This window comes from Talpa occidentalis, unplaced genomic scaffold (genome assembly GCF_014898055.3).
Source record: "Talpa occidentalis isolate TD23 unplaced genomic scaffold, MPIMG_talOcc4v2.1 talOcc4.3, whole genome shotgun sequence".
Taxonomy (NCBI): Eukaryota; Metazoa; Chordata; class Mammalia; order Eulipotyphla; family Talpidae; genus Talpa; species Talpa occidentalis.
The window spans coordinates 114,456,217-114,481,442 of NW_023603184.1; the positions used below are offsets into that span (position 1 = coordinate 114,456,217).

The 25,226-nt window shown below is 35.1% G+C and overlaps 1 protein-coding gene across 6 annotated transcripts in view; it reads left to right on the plus strand.

The window, feature by feature from the left end:
- GULP1 (GULP PTB domain containing engulfment adaptor 1) overlaps positions 1 to 25,226 on the plus strand; it is a 195,969-nt gene that overhangs the window by 111,301 nt on the left and 59,442 nt on the right. For all 6 annotated transcript variants that reach the window (XM_054699920.1, XM_054699918.1, XM_054699921.1 and 3 more), the window contains 2 exons: positions 4,043 to 4,114; positions 10,880 to 10,941. In XM_054699920.1, coding sequence (XP_054555895.1) covers positions 4,087 to 4,114; positions 10,880 to 10,941 — 90 coding nt within the window. In that variant the 5' untranslated portion in view covers positions 4,043 to 4,086. The remainder of the gene's footprint in view (positions 1 to 4,042; positions 4,115 to 10,879; positions 10,942 to 25,226) is intronic.

Sequence of the window (25,226 nt, forward strand, 5' to 3'; positions counted from 1 at the left end):
CATGTTTTTTAAACACTGCTGACACCATGACCTGTGCCTCCCACTCCTCCCCTGCTCCACATGGGAATCATTAGTACAAAGTAATCCACATTGTTATTATTTTTTAAAGATTTATTTATGCATCTAAGAATTGGGGTGTAGGCCAGAGGTTTGGGGGGGCTTGTGAGAGGGTTTACCAGAGGCAGAGTAGAGAGCAGAGCAGTTGGATCTACTGAAATACACTGCTGAGGGAAGCAGCTGGGAAACAGGAGAGGTCTGCTGCACCATGTGGGTTAGCTTGTTGACCGAGGATAGAATTTGTGCTGCAGTGGCTGCCAATAGGTTCATTGTGCTGACACTTAACCCTTTGCACCAGAGAGGCCCCACATTGTTATTTTTGTATTATTTTTGTTTTTATAGGTAGAATGTTAATATTTCATTAAAATAATGGCATGGAAAAATTTAAAAGCAGTAAATATGTCTTTAATTCTATGAGTGCTCACAGAATTAAAGGGTAATGTAACAACAATTTTGTGAATTGTCTGTACAGTAGCAAAATTGATTTGCCTTATCTATCCAGAGGTATGCTTGCTCTTCTTTTCAAAATAGATCTGCTTTTGTCTTCTAGTTATTAAAACAAATATCTGTTTATGTGTTAAAAATTAAGCAACTCATATATTGATCATTGATCATTTTAATTTTGTGCACATCCACACATGATTCATAATAAACTGGGGGAGATTCAAGAATATTATATACATTTAGAAATATCAATATGAATATACTTAGAAATGTAAATGCATATAAATATTCATATTGTTATTTCTCTATAAGTTTGTTTCCTCTTACAATTATTATTCTAGATTTTTTTTTGCCAATTTTAACCTTTCAAGGAACTGTTTACAATAATATTTTTCTATCATTAGTTCTTGCTATTACAGGATTTGTATCTACATAGGTTGGTCACTGTACCTATAGGTCCTTGCCTTCTTTGCATCCTGTATTACTATTGTATAGTTTATTAATAATTTAGTTCTCTTTGTTCTTTATTGATTGCATAGAAGTGTTGTGCATTTTCTCTGCATTTAATATTTTAAATTTTACTATAACACGCCTTGGTCTGGAACTTTCAATTTGACTTTTTTAAATAATGTTTCAATTCTATGAAAATTCTCTCCAGAACTTTTCCAGCTAAATTCTGCTCTCTTTATATTTCTCTTTTAATAATATTAAAAAACAAACTTCACCTCAGTAACATAAAGATCTACTTGACTTCAGTAAACAATTTGAGTAGAGCCCCTTCTGGAAGTAGAAAGGCTCTGCTAGGGATTATACAAAAAGATTTTTATAGCCAGAAAGAGGGTGGGGTAAGATCAGTAACAAAAGAAATGAAAGTTATTTCAGGCTAAGCCTCAGAGACAGTCCGGAGAGTCTAGCCATGCAGATTATCTCACTGGTGCAGACCAGGAAACTAGATTGATTGACTTGGAATTCTACTTTTAGGAGAGTCTGAAACTACAATTAGATCATTTATTAAGTCTTGGGACATTTTGCATGAATGACTTCATTCTGGGTCTTTTAAAATTTTTTTAACAACATCCTTTTGCAATTCACTTGATGGTGAAATGAAAGAATCATTAGTGCAAGAAAATGAGAGGACTAACTCCAGTTGAGTAGATGTCTTGAAAGGAAAGTTAGCAAATGATCAGTGAAGTTGTTTGGGGTTAGTTGCCAGGAATTCTTTCTAAGTATGATTAAATGAAGTGTTTAATCAAAAACAAATCCAGACTTAGGGAAGGAATGACCTTATTTGAAAAGATTGCTGCAATAATGGAAGAAGGGTATAAGGGCCTGGGAGGATGTGGGGAGATTGCAATAGTGATAATGTACCATGACTCCACTAAATACACTAAATAAAGAACAAGTTTTCTTTTCTTTTTTTTTTTAAAGATTTATTTATTTTTATGCTAGAACTTGGGTACAGGCCAGATGCGCGGGAGGGTGAGAGGATTCACCAGAGAGAGAGAGTGGGGAACAGAACAGGCAGACTGATGAAAGGAAGCAGTGGGAGAGACAGGAGAGGTCTGCCTCACCATGTGGGATTCTTGCCGGCCGGCCGGCCGGCCGGAATCAAACCCACACTGCAGAGGCTGCGGACAGCTTCACGGTGCGTCGCTCAACTACCTGCACCACCAGGGAGGCCCAAGTTTTCTTTAATAAAGAAGAGAAAACAGGGCTAGAAGGAATTGGGTGTGGGAAGGTGGGAAGTATGACTGGGGACATTAGACATGAGGGTTTTAACAAGGTCAACCTATTAATAGAGACTACAGCAGGGTTTGGTCTTGCTAGACTGAGGGTGGCTCAAAGTTCAGTACCTGGTAGAAGAAGGGAAACTTAATTAAGTTTGATCAAGTCAAAGGGGCAGGTCTTTTGTCCAGATTGGTCATGACACATACAGTTCAGCTAATCATTCTTCAAATAAGAATGGGAATTTGGAGAGTCTTTGTCTGGTCCTGTCCTGGATAAACAAGGGTAATGCCCTGAATCTTCTCATGCTTATTGGGGGGAAGGGTGTTTCTTAAATAAGCCATTCCCAGAACACAAAGGGGTGGGGCATTTCCTTAACCTTTGTTATTTTCCAAGCTCATAGGGCTAGGGAAAAGTTCCACAGTGTCAGGATGGTGATAAAGATAAAGAGATTTCTGAGGAGAAGTGGTTGGCAGCTACAGTGAAGAACTGGTAGGAAGCCCACAAGGAAGAAAGCCAGGAGATTTAAGATTACCATAGTCCCATTAAAGTTAAAAATAGAAAGTTTTGATTGCAGTGGCAGAAGCACAATTCTATTAACTCTGGCCAAGCGGTATTGTGTATGGGCAAATGAAGCAGTAATAGCCAACTTTGCCTTAAACAGTAAGGAAAGTGTGATTTCCCAGCGTAAATATTTGGAGGTCCTGTTTTCAAGGATCAGATTTCCTGTCCATCAGCTCTTTCCCAATGAAACCGACATTGTAAGGTGCTCTGGATAGCAAGTGAAGAGATATGAGAAGTTTCTTCCGAGGGTTGCTTTAAAAGCCAGTAAAAAGAATAACACAAAACTCTCAATTACAACTCTAAGTATGCACTTTTATAATTACTAATTATTAGAATTTAATATCAGGATAAAAACTGTCTCGCCCACTTCTCCCCTCAGAAGTGTATTTCGGTCCATCTGCCTGTTCTGCTCCCCGCTCTGTCTCTGGTGAATCCTCTCACCCTCCCATGCCTCTGGCCTGTACCCCATTCTTTTTTTTTAAAGGTTTATTTATACAAGAACTGGGGTACAGGTCAGAGGTGTGGGAGGGTGAGAGAATTCACCAGAGACAGAGTGGGGAACAGAACAGGCAAACAGACCAAAGACACTGCTGAGGGGAGCAGCTGGCAAGGCAGGAGAGGTCTATGGCGCCATGTGGGTTTCTCCCTGGCCGGCCAGGAATTGAACTGGCGCTGCAGAGGCTGTGGGCAGCTTCACAGCGCAGCGCTCCACCCGCCGCGCCACCTGGGAGGCCCTGTACCCCAGTTTTTATATAAATAAATAAATCTTTAAAAAATAAGACTGTCATTCAATTTTTTTTTTTTTTAAATAAGAGCTTGGGCAGCAGTTTTATAAAGGGGAATACTGTCATTTGATAAAAAGCCACTCTTAAATTTCTTCTGATGATTCCATTTGTCCAGTACCTTTGTTAATGATAACCCAAAGCTTTACAACACCTGCTACCAGTAAGATCAGGGAAAAGTATTAATCTTCCTTCTCTTTACACTTGTAAATAAATATAATTAATGATAAATGTATAATAGAAAGAAGACAAGAAAATTAAGGAACTTTGGAGGAATTTCATTTGATATATTGTTCTTTTGTGCAACTCACAATATTGAGTACTTACTTGTTCTTAAGCATTTGGGACATGTCAGAATATTTTTTGTAAATATTAAAAATATTAAAAAGACTGTGGCTAAAATATGTTTGCATCCAATAGAGTAATCAAAATGTCTGAACTTATGCTTTAATATTTTATTATTTTCATAGGATATATACTGTGATTGAACCGAACATCTAGACAGCTCCTCATCATGAACCGTGCTTTTAACAGGAAGAAAGGTGAGGATGTCCAGTTAAATGATCTGGTAGTCAATTCAATATTACTATGAAAATTAAGCAAAGATGTTAAAAAAATCAGTTTTTCAACCATGTGGCTCAGGAATGAAGTTAGAATAGCGTTCATTGTTAATTAACCTTCTTTGCTTATCACCCTAATGAAAGAATGTAATTGATTAATACATACATTCTCTGGCAATTTTAGTCTGTGGTGTGAAAATGTAAAAAATAAAGTGGTCTGAAATTACACCTAATTTTACTTCGTGTAGCAATCTGATACTAAATTTCATGAGCTTATGTTAGGTTGTATTGATTTAAAGTTGCTCATACAGGTGTGTGTGCTTTCAATTCACTTTTTATTGAATAATATGTCAGCATCAGTGGCAGGTGAACTGATAGTATTGTGGCCAAAATAAGTTTGTTGTTAACTTTAAGGTAGGAATTTAAAGTAAATATAAGTGTAATATGTTTGTCAGTATAGGAATGAAAGAAAAGCTAATTGCATGTTATGTTTTTAAGGAACATGAAATCATGGCATTTGATGACATATTTCATGATAGAAAAACTAATAATTTCACCTAGTTCAGTCAAGTTATATTAGAAAGAGCTCTCTGATGGTGGGCATAGGATTTCTCTCTCCTATTCAACATGTTATTAGTAAATTGGGAGAAAATACTTAATGTTAATTATGTGAGGATTACAGATCTGTGGGGAGAAAATGATCAGTTAGGTAATATTGCACACTATAAATTTAGTAAGATATTGCAAATTGCCAAGTTTGAGTCCAGAAAATATAACAGTTTTATTCTTACTTGTATATTTTTATAATTTGGGAGGATGCACCTATGTGCTACATGGGTAAAAGAAAAAAAAATGGCTGAAGAATAGTCCACAGCGTGATTATCAAAGGTTTGGTTTCATTTTCTCATGTGTGAATTATGAACAATTCAGAACCAGAAAAGATATTCCATATGACCCAGGAACAGTTTTTTCTCCCTTTTAAGTATTAATTGACACAGTGTTACATATCCAGATCAGAAAGGGCTGTGATGATTTAAGGACTTTCAACCTTACAACGGGAAATATAGCTAAGAATTCTTTGTGTAGTCTTTCAGTGTTTGAAGGGTTGTCATTTAGTCATTGGACTAAATTTAATAAAGGACAAAAAGATGTAAATCATCGTGTCATTTACTGAATCTAGGGGAAAAAAATCCAAGAAAGCTGTGCAAAAATATATTGGAATTACTTAAAGTGCTAACATTTTTGTTACTAGTGAGAGGTGTTCAAACATTTGCATGTGGTGCAGAGGATTAATATACTCAGTAGGGATTTAAGGAACATCAACTTTCAGGCATTTTTGAACTATGGGAAGCTAAGAATTTGTTATTTTACATTTTCTTAGTGAATTAAGGGAAGACAAAATGTCATTTACTATAACCTGTGACTCTATTACCTATTAAAACATATACCTAAAGTAAAATAATGTTTCTTTTTTATTTTATTTACTAGAAATGATTCTTTGATATTAGAAGTATTTTCAGTAAAATAAAAAAAAAAAACACATCTTCAACTCATCACTTTAGTCACACCATCTTATTTTTTTAAAGATTTATTTATTTATGCATACAAGAACTGGGGTACAGGCCAGAGATGTGGGGTGAAAGGACCCACCAGAGACAGAGTGGGTAACAGAACAGGCAGACTGACAAATACATTACTGAGGGCAGCAGCTGGCGAGACAGAAGTCTGCTGTGCCAGCGGCTGGGATCAAACTCCTGCTGCAGAGTCTGCAGATCACTTCATAGTGCGATGCTTAACCCCTTGCACCACCAGGGAAAAACACTTTCAGTCCTCTTTCTAATTTACTTACAATTCCCTTTCTTAGGATTTTAAAGTTGAAACCCCACATTTCTTATTTACTTTTTATTTGAAGGGAATTTGGTGTGGTTTTTACCACACTGAAATCCCTGGTGGGCACGGGGTTAAGTCTCAGTACTGTGAAGCTATCTTCAGCCACTGCAGCATGAGTTAGATTCCTGGCATCCAGGGAGCGAAACTCCATGGTGCAGCAGACTTCTCCTGTCTCACCCACTTCAGTGTATTTCAGCAGTGTATTTCAGTCAGTCTGCCTGTTCTGCTCCCCACTCTGTCTCTGGTGAATCCTCTCACTCCCTGCACCTCTGGCCTACACCCCAGCTCTTGTATGCATAAATAAATAAATCCTTAAAAAAGAAAAGAAAAGAAATCCCAAGAGTTGACTGGTAACATAAGTAACTTGCAATTATATATTTGTCTCCTTTGAGGTCAGTGATCATACAACCCTAGGGAAAGTGGAGTGATTGAGAGAATCAAGAAGTTGAATCACTATTTTCTGCCTCGTTCTCTTTCAGTTTCTTTTGACTTTTCTCTTCTGCCCCAGCTACCCCCCATGTGCAAAGCCTAATGATTAAATATCCTTACTAGGAAATTTTTGATGAAAATTTATCTAATCCAAGTTAGAAAAAATCCTTTGAGACTCTAATTTGAGATGGAAAACTTAAATTTTACGAGTGAAAAAATATATCCTGACAATCACTAACTATAATTACACTCCTAGAGAATATATGATACATAGTTCCAATAACTGACATCAACATACTTTGTGCACCGTACTCTAAACAAGATAGTTTTTCTCTCAGTACAAGCTTATCTCTTCATAGATATACAATTATTTGATTATCACATACAACCTTACCAATCATCTTCACCTCAGAAGCCTCAGAAAATGATTGTTATCTTACATCAAAATGGTTTCTTTTTCTTTTTGTTAGCCCTCCCAATTAGTAATTTGTCTGGCATTTTCTTTAATTGAATTAGCCAGCTACTTCCCTGATTTTCTTCGCAAATGCTCTAATGGTGTTAGAGTTGCTCGTTCATTCTAAGCAAGTTTGAAGGTATTGGTGATACATTATTTTGGACTGTTTTGGAGAACCCTTTAAAATTAGTCTTGATCATAGATTAAAATTTGATGAATATATCTGCTTTATAGCTCCTTTCCCTATGTTAGCTTTTTCTTTGAATTTTTAAAACACTATATTCTATTTATTACAGCAAAAGTGAATAATTTAGTAAAGCTATCACACATAGCATGTGAATATATGTGACTAAATAAGTCAACTAATTATACTTTATTTTTTTTATCAGTTGACATAGTAATGAGTAGATATAATCATATGTAGCATTTAAAATTCAGTATTTAAATATTGTTTTTTTTCTATGACACATTCATCTGTCCATAAATTCAAAAACATTTAGCTTTAAATTCAATACACTTCAACTATATATTTTCAGTATGTTAAGCTGTAGTGATTCAAAATAATAAAGCTCCTGCATTTTTTGTTAATTTTAATTAAATTAATTAATTAAATTTATTCTTTCTTGATGAGCTTATATTTTAACTGCATTTTGAACACCTCCGTTTATTGACCCAGCAGTCAGAGATTTGACACTTGTCAAGTATTTTAAAATGTTGATATTTTCTTGCATGTAAATGTTAACTATTGAGTTTGTGATTATAGTTTCATTTTAAGGATACAGTAACTAAGGACCATCACCTACACTGATGCTTTAAGATCAACCACATCTTTATGAGTTAATACAATAGAAAGAGTTTTATTCTGTCAGATTTTTCTTTTGCTAGATTATAAGTTAGGACCCCAGAAAGAGTTTGTTTTAGAAATCCTTCAGGCTTTATAAGTGTACTGCCCTCACTAGAGTAGGTAATGAACAGTCACTAAACTATCATTAGGTGATGTGTAGATGGAGAATTTTTTGTCATTGTAGCAACTGCAGCTTATCCAGGGATAATTTAATATGGTGATTATTTGAGTCTGTTACCAGTAATACCTGTTTTTACTTGCCTCTTTTTAAGTCACTAAATATGAAACTATAACAAAGGCAGTATCACATGTTTCACATAATGATGATTTACACAAGAAAGCAGTTATTACTCTGCCTCAGGATTGGAATGAACCTTCATGTCAGACTTTAGTTAGATGTTACATCCTCCTGAGCACGGTTGTATGTCTTGGCAAAAGAGACATGAGAAAATTGAGTTAAGGGGTAAAAAATAAAGTTAAATAAAGTTGAATTTTTTTTAGGTTTCCCTTTCTTTGCTTCTTTTTCTTTCTTTGTTTCTTTTTTTTTTTTTTTTTTTTTTTTGGTGTACAGTGCTATGATTTGGTTCTTTCAATATACGAGGGCATGACTATACCCCAAATCTTAGTAAAAATTATTTTTAAATTATTCATATACTATCCAGTAGTAGTCATAAAGAGAAAACTATAATTAAATTGAAAAATCCATAAAAGAAATGTTTTACACATGAATATCGATGTCTATATGTCAATATTGAATTTTGGAGGCTTAGAATGCATTATTTCTCAAAATATTTCATCTAAGTATAGCTATCACATAGTCACTTCAGTAGTCAAAAATAGTCCCCAAATCCCTCATGTTTTGTCTTAGAAATTTTTGTAATTATTGCGATATAACCCATAAACATGTTTAATATAGTGAATTATCTTTCAAATGGTATGAAGTAAATGACATCAAAGAAATCTATGCTGTTTTCTCTGTATTCACATTCCTCCAATTTGAGAAGAACATATTAATGCTACTCAACTAGTTTCTGTTAGCACTATTTTAAAATAATCTGAATTGAATGTTGAAAATATGTTGTTAGTTATCTGATATTTTCTTTCAGTATGTATTTCATATTTTTATGATAAAATGCATCTGTGATCCTTTTCTGCTTATAATAGTGATTCCAAATTTTAAAATTCCTGCAAAGAATAGAATACTCATAAATTCCACTAAAGAATATATAACTCCTGTTTTTGAAGGAGTATTTGAAGATTGAGAACTTTTGCTACAAATAAATATAGTTTCAAAAAGAACCAAATTTGGTTTGTGTACACATTAACCTTTTTTGCTTTTATTTTTTTTTTTTAAATTTGTTTATTTAGGGCCTCCCCAGTGGTGCAGCAGGTTGAGCCCTGTGCTGTGAAGCTGCCCACAGCCTCATCAGCGTGGGTTCAATTCCTGGCTGGCCAGAGAGAAACCCACATGGTGAGAGAGACCTCTTCTATCTCACCCACTGCTCCCCTCAGCAGTTTTCCTCAGTCCACCTGTTCTGCTCCCTGCTCTGTCTCTGGTGAATTCTCTCACCCTCCCGCACCTCTGGCCTGTACCCCAGTTCTTGTATAAATAAGTAATTCTTTAAAAAAAGAATGAAAAAAAGATTTGCTTATTCATGCATAAAGAACTGGGGTACAGGCCAGAGTTGTGGGGGCGGGTGAAAGGATTCACCAGAGACAGAGTGAGGAACAGACAGTCAGATTGACTGAAATACACTACTGAAGGGAGTAGCGGGCAAATTAGGAGAGGTCTGCTGCGCCATGTGAGTTGGTCCCTGCCTGGTCGGTGATCGATGGAACTCGTGCAGCAGTGGCTACGGATTGCTTCATAGGTTACGTCTTAACCCCTTGCGCTACAAGGGAGGCCCCCCTTTTTTGCTTTTATTCCTGCTTATACATTCCACAAAATATTTTGGAAAATATATGAAATATATATATTTTAAAAATTGAAAGAAAAATATTTCCTATCAATACATGTAATACAAATTAGTTTCAGTATTTTCTATTCATTTAGTTTTATTTCCCATATTCTATTAAACTAATGTAGGAACATTTCAAATTACTACATTTAAGATTATTCATATCCCAAACTCCTATTTGTCAATGTTTATCTAAATTAGGTTAGAAAATTATCCTAATATTATATTGATTTCTAAATGAACTTAATGGATTGTTTTATTTTGGCTTTATATAAATGCAGATGTAAGTTTAATGTTAAAATTGTTCTTAATTATTAATGCTAAAAGTAATAACAATCATAATTACTAAAGAACAGATTGCTTTTTATTGATCAGGGAATTAGCAAAAATAGCCTGTAATTCATGAAAATATAATATTAAAGAAGAAAGATGATGTAGTTACATAATATAATGACTCATAAACCAGCTGATGCTATTTTCATTTATTTTTAAAGTTAATTTATTAATTTGAGATAACATTGGTTTACATCACTGTGCATGATTTAGAGGAATAGATCCACTCATACTCTGAAGTACATCACCATACCCTCCCACTCCAGAGTACCCATGTCTCTTTATTGTGTCTCTTTCTTTAAAAACTCAATATCAGGCCTTCCTGGTGGCGTAAGGTGTTAAGTCTCAGAACTGTGAAACTATCTGCAGCCACTGGCTATGGGTAGGGAGCTAGCCACATGGCACAGCAGACCTCTCCTATCTCACCCACCACTCCCCTCAGGAGTGTATTTCAGTAGATCCACCTGTTCTGTTCCCTGCTCTCTCTGGTGAATCCTCTCATCTGCCACCTGCCCCCCACCCCTGTACCTCTGGCCTGTACCCAGTGCTTGTATGCACAAAAAAATCTTTAAAAGAAAAAAATTCAGTACCATTTGCATTATTTGCAAACTTTTAAAAGAAACTTCTAGATAGAGACTTTTTATACTAAGGCAGGAATCTTATACTTTACATTTATATTGTTCTTATATTTGACTAGTTATTCTTTCTCAATTTAGGAAAAAAAACCTCAGAAATATATATATTCCTACCCATACCAGATTCTTTACAAATGCTAATTCATAAATATAGCAGCCTTAGAATTTGTGATCTGATTTAATTCTGTGTATTCTTCATTGCAGACAAAACATGGATGCACACGCCTGAAGCTTTATTAAAACATTATATCCCCTATAATGCGAAGGTAAAATAGCTCATATATATTTTTGAATTCTATTTTGTTATAGTATTATTACTAATTCATGGTTGATCTTAGAAAGATTGTTATGCATTGGCATTTCTTGGTAGATGATCCCTTAAAAAATTGTACAAATAAATTAATTTTATATTGTATAGTATGGGAAATTATTTTTCTCTCCAAATATGTAAATAATTTAAAAATAAAAGAGTAACCCTTATAATTTCTGTTTAAGTCATGCATATATTTTCTTCAAATGATTTGGCTATTGTTAAAATTATGTTCAGGTATCACAGACTATAAGAATGAAAACAACAAATAAATTAATTTTTTAAGCTGCATGATATTGTATTATGCAAACAAATATAAAAAGTAATCTGGAAATGAGAGAAATGAGCTTCAATTTTAATGAATGTAATTATCATCTAAAAAAGAAAAACAAGGGACATTTAAACTATTAAAAAACACAGTAGAAAGCTTTTTTTTGAATCTTTTGTTCAAGTCTTTATGCATTTTAATAGAAAGACAAATTATAATTCATGTCGTCAAAGATTTGACTGGTTATTCTTGTTGGAAAACTGGACAAATGAAAGAAATTAATGTACAGAAGGATCTTTAAAGATGGGTGTTATTTTTCAGTTAATGAGTAACAAACTGGAAATAACTTTCAGAGAAACTTGACTTTAAATTTGGAAGAGACAGAAGTAAATTAAAGGATCGGGTTTGGGGATATAAGAGCAGGTCAGACTTAAGCAAATCACCTTTGGAGACAGTATGGAAGATAATAGAAAATGATTAAGTTGTTTTTATAAGAGAACTTAAAAGTTTATCCATTAGCAAACTATTTACTAAGATATAATAAGATTAGATATGAAGAATTATTTCAGGGAAAAAAATTTTTCAAAGTATTTATTGAACGGAAAGTCAATGGTCTTTAATAGGAAACCTCCAGAGTGCTGTTCCGAATCTAAATCAGCAGGAAGAAGCATTTAAAAGGCCATGGAGAAATTTTTTGAGATCTATTGTTCAGCAGTTAGATTTGTAGAGAGCAGAAACTGTATGTTTTCTTTCTGACTTCACAGCAAAGAAAACTCTCCAAAATGTTTTCCGTGTAAAACTAATATATATGAACAATCACTGCAATTCTTTTGAATTTCTGTGAAGACTAACTTGAGGATTGATTGCCGTGATTTATCATGAAAAGTTTAGTTAACAAATGAAAAAAATAACATTGTCCATTTTTTTCCACAGATATTTTTCATATTAGTTATTGAGAAGCTATATAAAATCTATATAGAAATAAATTTAATCTAGAAACCACTATTACTTTAAGGTGTGTGCTGTTTTTCATATTATTGGTCATAGTAAAATTATGTTTCCTTCAAATGTAATTCCTAGAGATCAATTATGTTTATATTTGATTGAATCATAGCACTGTTAAAAACTGGTTTATAGAGGATAGAACAGTTATATTATAATTGGAACTTCCTTTAACTTTAACTCCATGGGTTGATATTACAGTGGAGATCTGTTTGTCAACATGAAAAAGTTACTTGTACTAATTCACAGGTGCAAAACAACTTAAGATATCCATTCAAGGTAGAAGGGACAGAAGCATCTAAGACTGGGACTGTAAAATATGGAAGAGTAGGTTGATTTTGCCCATTTTATTATAGTCTCCTGATGATAAATGGTTATCACTTTGTATCAACTAGTGTTAATACTATTTTAAGAACATTATTTTTTCTAAATTCCTTTTTTTTTATTCTTTTCTTAAAGGTTCTTCCTTTCTTTCTTGCCTTTTTCTTAACTCTTATTATAATACATGTCTCTTGGAAACCAAGTCCATGTCTATAGGAAATATCTTAACACAAACAATAGCACTAGATTGTCTAGGTATTTGTCTTGACTCCAACACTTGTTTGCTGTGCCTCTGGGGGAAAATTACTTAACCTTTCTGTGTCTATGGTTATTCACCTGGAATTAGCAATAATACTAATTCTCTGTAGAGGCATTATAGATAAGAATGTTAGACAAAGTATTAGAAGAATATTTGGAATAAAATAACTACTCAATAAATTTCAGCAATCACCATCTTACCTTTTTTATTTTTCATAAGACTTACCAAAGTGCCTGTCTCATAGTAGGTGTTCAATGGATAGATGATTTGATAAATTAATGTATAATAACCTTTTCAAGGTAATTATAAAATAATTATAAATCGTTGAACACCTATATATGTTAACTATGCACTGGCTTATTTTATACAATTCATTTAGTATTTTCCATGACCTAGTATAGTGATAATTAACCTTTGCCTAAAAGTGGGCCACCTCGGTGGCGCAGTGGTTGAGCGCTGGGTTGCGAAGCTGCCCGTGGCCTCTGCAGCGCCGGTTTGATCCCCGGCTGCTCCCCGGCCACCGGAGGAGGGTCCCACATGTTGCACACACCTCTCCTGCCGCCCGCTGCTCCCCTCAGCAGTGTACTTCGGTCCTTCTGCCTGCTCTGCTCCCTGCTCTGGCTCTGGTGAATTCTCTCACCCTCCCGCGCTTCTGATTGTACCCAGTGCATGTATAAACAAAACAAACAAACAAATGAAATAAAAAAATAAATAAAACATGCCTCTATAAAAACAAAAACAAAAACAAAAAACCTTTGCCTAAAAGAAAAAAAAAAACTGAAAGATTAAGTAATTTGCCTATTATCACAAAATTAGTGACAGAGTCAGACTAAAAAAGCTTGTCTGACTGCAAAGACTGACTGACTTCCTTTTATATATGTAGCAACACTTAACCATTCATTCATTTATTGAATGGCTAAAGTTTATAACACTACTGCCAAAACTTCACTGAATGTTGGTGAAACTTCAGGGCTATATGATATGTGGCTTATATTCTCATGGATTTTATTGACAAAAATAACTGACATTAAAACAGATCATGTTCTATGCCATTTAAATGGCACTTAACAGAAAGCAACAGAGATACATAGAATGGATTGCTCTTTTTTCATACAAGTGGCAATGAGATAATAAGCGTCAAAACAAGAGTGGAGTGACCATTTCAAGTTGAGACATTTGGAGGAGCAGAAGTGCAGTCAGTGATATCTAAAGCACAAATTGAATATGACAGGAGTTAAACTGGGGTACAAATGATAGTAAAGTACTTCATCAGTCAACTACAGACCTGGTAAGATGTTCACACACAGCACACACATATTTATTTCAAGGAATGGGCTACACAGTTGTAGGGGGCTGGCTGGACACATCTGGTGTCTATATGACAGGCCATCAGGAGGGCAGCAAGATAAATCTGTAGTGATATGAAAGTTGATTTGGATCATAGGAGGTAGGATGACAGTATACTTGTTAGGAACTGTTATTTTAATGGAAGATAAGGTGATGCTAAATATTTTATGGGAAGAATTGATGCAACAGAAGAGAAACATTTTTGTGGAGAACAGAGAAAAGTACCTATTTTCATCCTGGAAAAAAGAGAGACTAACCATACCATTAAAAAAATATCCATAACTTTACTCAATTTTGGCATCCATTGGTTACAAATTAATCTGATAAATTTAAAAGAGCTGTTTAAAAATTTAAATTCTCCCTGGGAAAAATTGTAATAACATTTACATTTAAATGTTTTCAGTTTTAAAATAATAGTTCTCTGCTTTAATGTTATAATTCCTATAGGTCTTTTTAAAAAATACATTTTAACTTCACATTCTTTAATTTATAGGACAGTCTATTTCAAAAATTCACAGTTAATATTTATGGTGTACCAATTTCACCAATTTCAGATTTTATGTGGATATAAAGCAATAGTTGATTTCAAAGTTATTAGCTGGGTTTTTTTTAATAAGCAGTGAGAACATTAATACTCTATCTTTGGGAATTCTGCATATTAACTTGGATACTCTGTTGTGATGGGTTCCAACTTTAAGTTATGTAAGTCCCTTGAAAAAAACTAGGTCACGAGGGCCTCCCCGGTGGCGCAGCGGTAGAGCGCTGGGTTGCGAAGCTGCCCGCGGCCTCTGCGGCGCCGGTTCGATCCCCGGCTGCTCCCCGGCCACCGGAGGAGGGTCCCACATGGCGCGCAGACCTCTCCTGTCGCCCGCTGCTCCCCTCAGCAGTGTACTTCGGTCCTTCTGCCTGCTCTGCTCCCCGCTCTGGCTCTGGTGAATTCTCTCACCCTCCCGCGCTTCTGACTGTACCCAGTGCATGTATAAACAAAACAAACAAACAAGCAAACAAATAAATAAAGAAAAACATGCCTCTATTAAAAAAAAAAAAAAAAAAAAAAACTAGGTCACGAAATTCATGCAGTGGGTCGTGGCACATACATATTGAAAGATGAACTAGAACAGAGGAGAAAAAGAAAAAATTCAAAATGCATATGGTAAACATCAATTTGTCCCATAAAATTGTAGTTCATATTCATGAGTTTAAAAACCACTGCTTTAAATAGTAAACTGCTTTTGAATATTACTAGAGAATTCACCAGATTTAACTAATTTAAGTCATAAATTGACAATAGGGGGGAGCTGCTTAAAAGAGCAATTACGTTTTTAATAGAAGAGATGATCTACATGTAAGTTTAAACATATGTCCTCGTTGAATATAACATCTTGAAGTGATTTCTAAAACAAGTATATTAAAGTAGTAGGAGTGATAGGAAATATAGTAAAATGTAAATACAGGTTCATTTATGAACTCGTACTCTCATACCTGTACTTGCACTTTGGAATTGAGCTCCTAATGTGGACCAGCTCCTGACCTATGCAATTGGAATTGATTAGTAGAGCTATCATGTAATAAGCAAATACTAATATGTAATAAGTGTATTACTTATTAATAAGCAAATGTAATGTACATGTAATAATAAAATACTAATGTTTTCTATGAAAAATAATACATTATAATAAGAAGATATTAAGTATATTTGTTAATTAGCATTATTTATAAAGTTTATATCATATAGTGGCTATATGTCTATGTATTTTAAAGTACAGATAATGTAGTACAAGTATTAAGACAAATACAATTAGTATTAGTACATGTCTATGTAGTGTAGTATTTAACATAATATTTTATTTATTTATGCAGTATCCCAAGCTGTAATAACTGCTATAGAAAAGTGAAGTAAGATGTCTGGTTTTGGGAGAAGTGGAAGAGTTGGCACTGTTACATAACATGTTCTGGGAAGAGTAGATACCTAAAGGAACTGAGGAAGTGAGACATGTGTACAGCATGGGAAAAGAGTATTCCAGACAGGGCTTGGGAAACTGCTTGCCTGGTCAAAGACTAGCCAAGGCCAGGGAGACTGGACTGCAGGAAGGTAGTAGTACAGGCAACCCAAGATACACTTGTGGAGTAAAGCAAGTGACACAGGATGTTCTGTTGTAGGTCTTAGAGGCCCTTGTGGGCAATAAAATTTGAGAAGACCTCAATATAGAGAGTCTGGAGAGAAAGGGTAACAAGATCTGCATAGTTTTTAATAGGAATTAACTATAACAGAGCAAGGAACACACAAGAATCCAAGCAAGGAAATATAGAAAAATCCAGGCATGGAAATGATTGCATCTTAAAGCTGAGTAGAAGCTAGAGGAAAATAGAAGTGGGCATCTTGGTATGATTGTGGGATATAGAGATGGATTGCACATTAGCTATTGATTGCCGCTATAATTAGAACATCAGAGCAGAATTTTAAAATATTATCATCTTTAATGAAAACCATAATATTTTCTGTTGTCACTAACTTTTGATGAGATGGATGGATTATCTTTATTACGAAGGTGAAATATTGGAAAGCTGTTATTTTAAGGAACTTATCTTCTGTGATGTCACTTCCCGAAGTTGTGACAGCAATTTCACTAAAAAGCATTTATTTCTTTAATGTTTTATTCTAAAATGTATACCCTCAAAAAGAGTGATATATTTTCTTTCTGTGAAATGTTTAGCTTTGTTAAAGTATATAAGAAAACATTTCTATTCTGAAGTAACACATTCCTTTGTGTGATATGGTCAGCTTTCCTTGATTATCTGCTTACTATGTTCCAAATACTACAAGTGTATCCAAAACAAAAGAAACACGGACCTTGACCTTAAAAAACTTAGGCCTTCCCTGGACAGAAAGAATAGGCACATGCAAAAAAGAATTTTGGAAGAAAGCTGAGTAGATAATGACCAATAAAATAAAAAACTAATGTTGAAGAGAGGCTTACAAAAATTGTTAAATTTCACTGTTTTCTAGAATATCAGTTTCTTTCATTTTTTTTAAACATTTGAAAAGCATGGGTTTATTAGGAAAAGGAGAAGGAAAAAGAGAGGAACCTGCTTAGTCACAGGTGGGCAGGAGAGCTGCCCCATATAAGAGTCTCATATGTGTCCCATGCCTTATTTGCCATTAGGTGTGCTTGATAAGAGAGAGAAGGTTTGAGCTGTGACCTTCAAGATCTTCCTAACTCATTGGGATGTGTGGTTTCTAGCAAGTCTTTCTTAACTTTTGCAACCTCATCTTCCTCAGCATTTATAACCTACAAGTCCTTATTTGATTTCCAAAACAACAAAGCACAAAAAGCAGAGGCATTCTCAGATAGGACAGTAAATGACTAGAACTGAGGATTCTCACCTTTAGTAGTTGAAATCCCTATATTAGCTACTTCCATTTGAAATATCTAACAAAACTTTTTCAAAGCTATTGACATAGGAAAATTGAAATCTGAATGTGTGGTATGTTCAGATGTAGCCCACAAGAATAAGTATGTACCCCAACAAATGCATTAATGCTATCAGAATTTTACAGTCACATAGCTGCTAAATCCTATCACAGTCACCAAAGTAGCCACATTCCAAACTATCTAGTTTCAAATTTCATCCCCCCTACTGATAGTGAGTTATGTAACTTTTCTACCCTTAAGTTTATTAATTTATCAGATGAGATTAATAATTTTCCTAGCTCATTGGATTGTTGATAGGTTTGGGCGGTTTTTTGTTTTGTTTTGTTTTTATTTTTAAATATTTATTTATGTAGATAAGAACTGGGGTGTATGTCAGAAGTGCAGGGCAGGGGGAGAGGATTCATAAGTGACATAATGGGGAACAGAACAGGCAGATCTACTGAAAGAAAACTGAGGGGAGCAACGGGCAAGAACAGGAGAGGTCTGCTGTGCCATGTGGGTTGCTCCTTGGTTTACCAGGGATTAAACTCCTGCTGCAGTGTCTGACAATAGCTTGATAGCACTGTGTCTTTAACCCCTGTGCCACCAGGGAGGCCCTGATAGATTTTAAATGAGTTTATATGTTTTTACAAACCCTTAGTTCTTGTATATTAAAAGATTACTCTTTATATAGAATGTGTTCTGTGACCTCTGGAGTGGCACTGTTTATTATTATTTCTTGAGAATAATTTAACATGTGCACTTTTATCTGAAAAACAGAGAACGAAGTTTTAAAATATGTGTCAGGTATACTATCTTATAACAGAGAGAGTGAGGTTATCCAAGGACTTGCAGGAGCCATCCTGAGAGTGTTAATGGGGAAGCAACTCAATACTGCTGCTCTCTCGTGTACATGAGAGAATGTATATTCAAGAAAAATAGAATCTTAGTCAATTTTTTCTATTGTGTTTTCACCAACTGGAGCAAGATGTCAATGCAGAGATCATCTTTGTCTTAAAATCAAATATAGAAATATGAGATAGTCCATGCAAACCTCCTAAAACTGTTATCGAGTTTTACAAATAAGTTAATGAAGAGAGAAAGTTACAACATTAGGTGGCCTAATGAGTCATGGCAAAGAAAAGTTTTATTATAAGTAAATCACTTTACTAATATCTTCCAAATTATTTTTGGTGACTATATGATAAATTATCCTTCAAAGAAATGTTAATATTGGCTTAAGACTTTTAAGAAAATTTGGGTTTTAGAAATAATTGAAATTTATATCCATGTCAAAAAACAAAAAGGAAATTAACAAAGAAGATACTCAAATCTAATCCCATGCAGCCATTAAAAGCTGGGCAAAAATACATCAGTGTAACTGATGAGATGCGTTTCTAAGACAGTTTTACTATTCCAAATTCATAAAATTCTTTACAACAGCTTTGTAAACAGCAACAAACAAGCATTTGCAATTTTGCCAGTTTTAGATACCAGGGAGAATATAAAAAACATGAAGAATTCAGCTACATTCCATATAATTTCATTTGTTCAGAAATGAGTTTTTAGCTAATCTCAAAACACAGAATTACTTCTGAACAATCAATTTTATGTAAAGTCATTATAATTTTATTTTATATTTTAGGACTGTCCTTTAATAATGCGAATGTGCACAACTTACATTCATTCCAGACATATTTAAAAGAAATTAGAAAGCTACAAAATGTTATTTTTCCATTACTTTCTTTTCAGTAGGGAGCTTTAAGCATTTTTTTTCATTCCAAAGAATGTGAAACAAATATGAATATAGTAATAAGCAGAAATTTGTTGAGTTGACTTTCCAGTTATATGTACTTTTAAAATATAAGAATAGATGGAAAAAAGTAATGATGATAAATAGCTAACATTACTGAGCTTTTCAATTCTTAAAATGAACTTTAAAAAGTTAAGGTTTGAAAAGTATACTTTTTTTTTTTTAAAGATTTATTTATCTATTTATACAAGCACTCGGTACAGTCAGATGCACGGGAGGGTGAGAGAATTCACCAGAGACAGAGCAAGGAACAGAACAGGCAGTCTGACAAAATACACTGCTGAGGGGAGCATCGGGCGTGGCAGGAGAGGTCTGTTGCGCCATGTGGGACCCTCGCCAGGCGGCCAGGGATCAAACCGACGCTGCAGAGGCTGTGGGCAGCTTCACAGCCCAGCGCTCAACCGCTGTGCCACCAGGGGAGGCCCGAAAAGTATACTTATTTTAAAGAGGATGCTTATATTGTTTTTTTCCCATAAGTTTTCTCAGGCAGCAGAAAGTTATTAAACATAATTTTGAAAGTCATCATCTTTGTGAACTATTACTCTATGCATGAAAAAGCTCTAAAAATAGTGTAATATAGCTACTGGAAATTACTGAATGTAAACAAAATTATTAATTACTTATTAGTTACTTATTGCATTTCACTGTGGACAACAGTGGGTTTTTTTTTTCTTAAAAATATGAGGACATTATATTTGTTATACTTTCAGACTTTTAGTGTTGACAAGGACTTCAAAAATCAGTTATTTCAACCCATCATATTTTGGTTAGAGTAAATTGAGGCCCAAAGAGGTTAAGTGATTTGTTCAAACTTGCACAGCAAGATAATAGCAAAATTAACCCTAGAAATTAAGTCTCCTATTCAATGGCCATTGTGATATACTACTCTAAGATTATGTTGCTAGCAGATGAATGAACCAAATATATATATATATATATATATATTTGGTTCATTTATATATATATATAAAATCTCCCTTTTGTAAGTATGTGAAGTATGGCACTTTTTTAATGGATCCTTCTGTGACACATCTTTGACAGAGATGTGAGCTAAACAGACTAAATAATGAAGTCTGTGTATTTGTCTCCCAAGCATAGAGACCACAGTGTCTCATTTGTATTTTATTTCCCATATTCTAGTTTACTTAATGGTATCTATTAGCATAATCCCTGGATAACTATACCTTGCTGTTATTTATACCCTTTAAATGTTTCTTCAACTTGAGAGTCTAGTTATAAATGGAGACTTTTCTGAATGTTGGTTATCTTCATCAGTTATTTCATATTTCTACATGGATGTTTTTGGCACTATGTGAAACAACAAAAATGATTACTAGTAGCCAAAGAATAACTGATTCAGTCTTCAAGGGGTCAAGCTGTGGCATTCTGAAGCTTGGAATGTAACTCTTAAGGATCTAAGCAGAAAGGATAAGTAGAGTATATTGTAGTTTTGGGGAGTAAATACTTAATTATAAAAGGTAAAATGTATTTTTATTAAGATCATTTTCATTAGAAGTTTTGATGAGTAACTAAAATAAGCATATTCCAAGTGTAATAAAATTAGCAAAGAGTGAGCATTTTAAAAAAGATTTTATTTTTATTATGCTTACAATAATAATGGGGTGTAGGCCAGAAGTGAGGGTGGTGAGAGGGATTCATCAATGACAATGTGGGGAGCAGAACAAGGCAGATCTTCTGAAATACACTGCTGAGGGGAGCAGCAGGTGAGACAGGAGAGGTCTGCTGTGCCATGTGGGTCACCTGCCCGGCCAGGATTCAAACTCATGCTGCAGTGTCTGGGAATAGCTTGATAGTGCTGAGACTTTAAACTCTTCAGCATCAGGGAGGCCCCAGGGTGAGATTTTTTTATTTTTTTAACAACCTAGAAGAATGAGAAATGGGAATGAAGAAGAAGGGACTTTTGTGGGCCGTTAAATATCAGGAAACATCAGAATTTGGGGAATTATTTAGCTTTAAACATCAAATAAGCATTATCAGTGAACCGCATAGCTATATTTCAAATATTGATGAGAAAGATATTAGGTAGGAGAAAATTGCCCCCAGAGTTCTGTCTTAGTCATTTGATTTGAGTGGCATGAAGTTGACTAGGACAGTGGCCATCTGACTTCAGAAACAGAAATTCTTCTGAAGACAAGTAAGACCGTACTCACTATGTTATTGCATTTTAGGATACATTTGGAGGAAGTAATCTTTCATCCTTTAGGAAATATGTGCATACATACATAAATATCAGTAATTTTTATCTTCTAATCTTATGGACTATGGAACACTTCACTGCAGAGCATTTATGCATATTTTTACATTTAAGAATGGTCTCCTGTTGTGTGCCTGTTTCTTCAGTTTCCAAGAAAGTGTTTATCATCTTGTCATTTTTTTTCTTCCTGCTGGATCTAGGTAGACTTTTTTTTCCCCTGAATTTTTAAAGATATTTTTTAAAAAGTAAGAGTCCAGTGTCAGTCAGACAATATTGGAGTACCTCCTTTCACTGTGACTTGCAGAGTTGGGATGGAAATGTGGTAAAAGAAAGGCCATTGGGAAGTTAAAGATCTGATGTACTTTATGTAACTGCAGTCTAAGAAAAGTTGTTTCTCAAAGTATAGAAAATGCATTACAAAGCATTATGGAATCAATGCTCTCATTGATAACTAAAGACTAATAACTTTATTATTTCATAAACACAACATGTGCTAATTATTAAAATGTATAGAAGGGCACAGATGTGTAGAAATCAACGTATTGCCCAAAATGATACCAAGCCGAAATGATTCAGTGTTCACTTTTGGTGAGTTAGTCTAGGCATCTCTTAGAACAAAGAGATAATGTAGATAAAAAATAGTGCTCCAGGGCCTCCCGGGTGGCGCAGACAGTTGAGCGAGCACTGTGAAGCTGTCCTCAGCCTCTGCAACACGGGTTCGATCCAAGCCAGCCATGAAGACATCCACATGGCGCAGCAGACCTCTCCTGTCTCACCCGCTGCTCCCCTCAGCAGTGTGTTTTGGTCAGTCTGCCTGTTCTGTGCCCCGCTCTGTCTCTGGTGAACCCTCTCACCCTCCCACACATCTGGCCTGTTCCCTAGTTCTTGTATGCATAAATAAATAAATCTATCAAAAAATAGTGCTCCAAATTATATAAACAACTCTATATAAATAATATTCTTTTCACTTTATTTTTTTTTAAAGATTTATTTACTTATTTATACAAGCACTGGGTACAGTCAGAAGCGCGGGAGGGTGAGAGAATTCACCAGAGACAGAGCGGGGAGCAGCACAGGCAGACTGATGAAGTACACTGCTAAGGAGAGCAACGGGCAGCAGGAGAGTTCTGCGTACCATGTGGGACCCTTGCCTGGCAGCCTGGGATCGAACCCGTGCTGCAGAGACTGTGGGCATCTTCGCAGCCCAGTGCTCAACTGCTGCGCCACCGGGGAGGCCCTTCTTTTCACTTTACAGCTGTCATTTCATTTAATCTTTACAAATGCTCAATGATATTGAAACTTTTGATATCCCCAATTAAATAGTGAAATGGCAATATTAAGCTGTGAATTGTTAAGGAGAGGAGGACTGGAAATGAATAAACAGGAGGATTTAACTTTATAAGAGAAAATTATAACATGCCCATTGTTAGTGGGCAGACTGAGGGATACTCCAGCACCCCCAACCTATCACTCTAAATGGGTTCAGAGGTCCGCCACATAAAGACAAAGCATACTCTTAATGTGAAAGAACTTTAATAACGAGAGTACATAGAAAGAGAAGAGAAGATGTGATAATAGTTTCCCAATAAAATGCCCAAAGTTACCCATCCCCTCAGGGGTAAATGCCCAGCCAAACAGTGTTGTCCCAAAGCTGAGGACTGAAAACTTGTCGCAAGTCAAGGGCACCATCTGGCAGGGAACCATAGAAAGGGCAAGGCAAGTCTAGAAGGAAAGAACAAAATTAAAGAACAAATCAAGGTAACAGCTGCCATTGTCAGTCTTCCCTCGGGTCTTTTACCCTTGTCTCTTTCAAGTGTCTCTAGATGTCTCAACTTGGTGTGTCTCCTTACTGCTCCCACAAGTCCCTAGTGCAAGTTCCAAGCCCAGGAGCAAGCAGGCCCTTCTTCACCTGTCTCTCTGCCCCACATACTTCTTGTGAGTCTTTTATCCAAGTCTTCTCACTATTCAGTTCCACTGTTAATTAGGTGGAGCAGGGAACATAGAACCCCCCCTTTTTATGAAAATTGCAATCTATAACAGTATTTCACAATAAAAAACATTGACCTTTACTTGAATTTAATGGAAGAAAAAATGGAATTAGTGTGAATCAAAGGAATTACTAGATTGTAAGTATGTGTATCTTTGCCAGAAAGGATATTAGTTCTTAAAAGATTGTTGTAGGGTTAAAGGAAGACAGTTATGAAAGTCATTAAGTGTTTGGCATCTTTGTTTTTCCTTAATAACATGCTTCATTTTTTTGACATTATGTGCACCTGACTGACATGAGGATTAGCCTACTTATATTTCCTCCCTCTAGCATATTCCACTCCACAGTTTTTGCTGTTTATTTCAGTCTTAATTGTGAAGATTTTAACATTTACATTTTTTCTGAAATTATAACCCCCTAGTAATTTAATCTTAATCATTAATTGCAACGAAGTCAGATCACCCACATACCAATATTTATGTCTCCTGTTTTCCTGAGATTTTATTTGAATTTCTTTTCCTCTTTAAGAAGTTTTACTCCAGTGACTCCAATATTTCATGTGATAGCTCACCTCTGAAAATGTCTGCCAGTCATCTTTCTGCCTGATCTTAGAGCTTTCTTTCCCTCTGAACATTAGTGACTCTTACATAGTTTTCCCTTATTTTCCTGCTGAGCAAATTCTGAATCCACTTCATCTCCCCCTCCTCCTTGAAGGTGTCTTAATTTTTCTATGTGGATGCCTGAGACTTCATTAAATTTTAATAACATGGTTTATGGGTCTAACTGAAGACTCAGCAAAAATCTGTAATACTTTAGAAGCAGAAAGTGAAGTTCTCATCTCCTATGTGAGGCTACCCAGGAGACACAAGTAGAAAACAAGACTTCTGTTCTTCAAAATACAACAATAAATTCACGTGAAGAAATATATGTGGTTATTAAAGGGTGTTTTGCTATTAGTTTTGCTATTAGCAAGCATGGCTGCTTCTTCACATGTCTGTGCTCCATGTGCCTCCTTCAGTCTTCCCCAGGTCTTCTCTCCCAATCCTTTTTAAGCTTCCCCGGGCAGCTCAGCTCTGTCCTTCATTGACCTGGGGCAGGGAGCGTGGAGCCTCCCCTTTTTTGATTGCACTGTTACAAAATGAGTTGAAAGCAGACCCTACAACTTAATATCAAGTCTAGTATTTAACTCAGTTTTTATATCTCCTTATAAAACTCAAATGACACTTTCATCTAATACATTTTAACAGTTAAAAGGTATAACATCTCTACAGTGCCTCGTACGTAGTTGGGATTCACTTAATAGTTTTTCTCTTTTTTCTCTTCCAGGTATATCTTGATTTAACAAAGATTTTTATATAACATTGGTACTATGGAAAAAGTTCCCATAGTTTCAAATGACCAATTTATAGACTGACATTTTTTAGAATATAGCACATTAATTAGGAGATTAGTCCTTGATTCTTTCCATTATTAAGTACTTGACTTTTCCAAGATTCAGTGTTATGAAATAGTAGAAGCAAGTTGAATAGACTTGCACAATACCCCCCATCTCCCTGCCATGCTGCCAGGCTGATTTTTATCTGTGATGGAATTACTCATGAATGGTGATAGGCAAG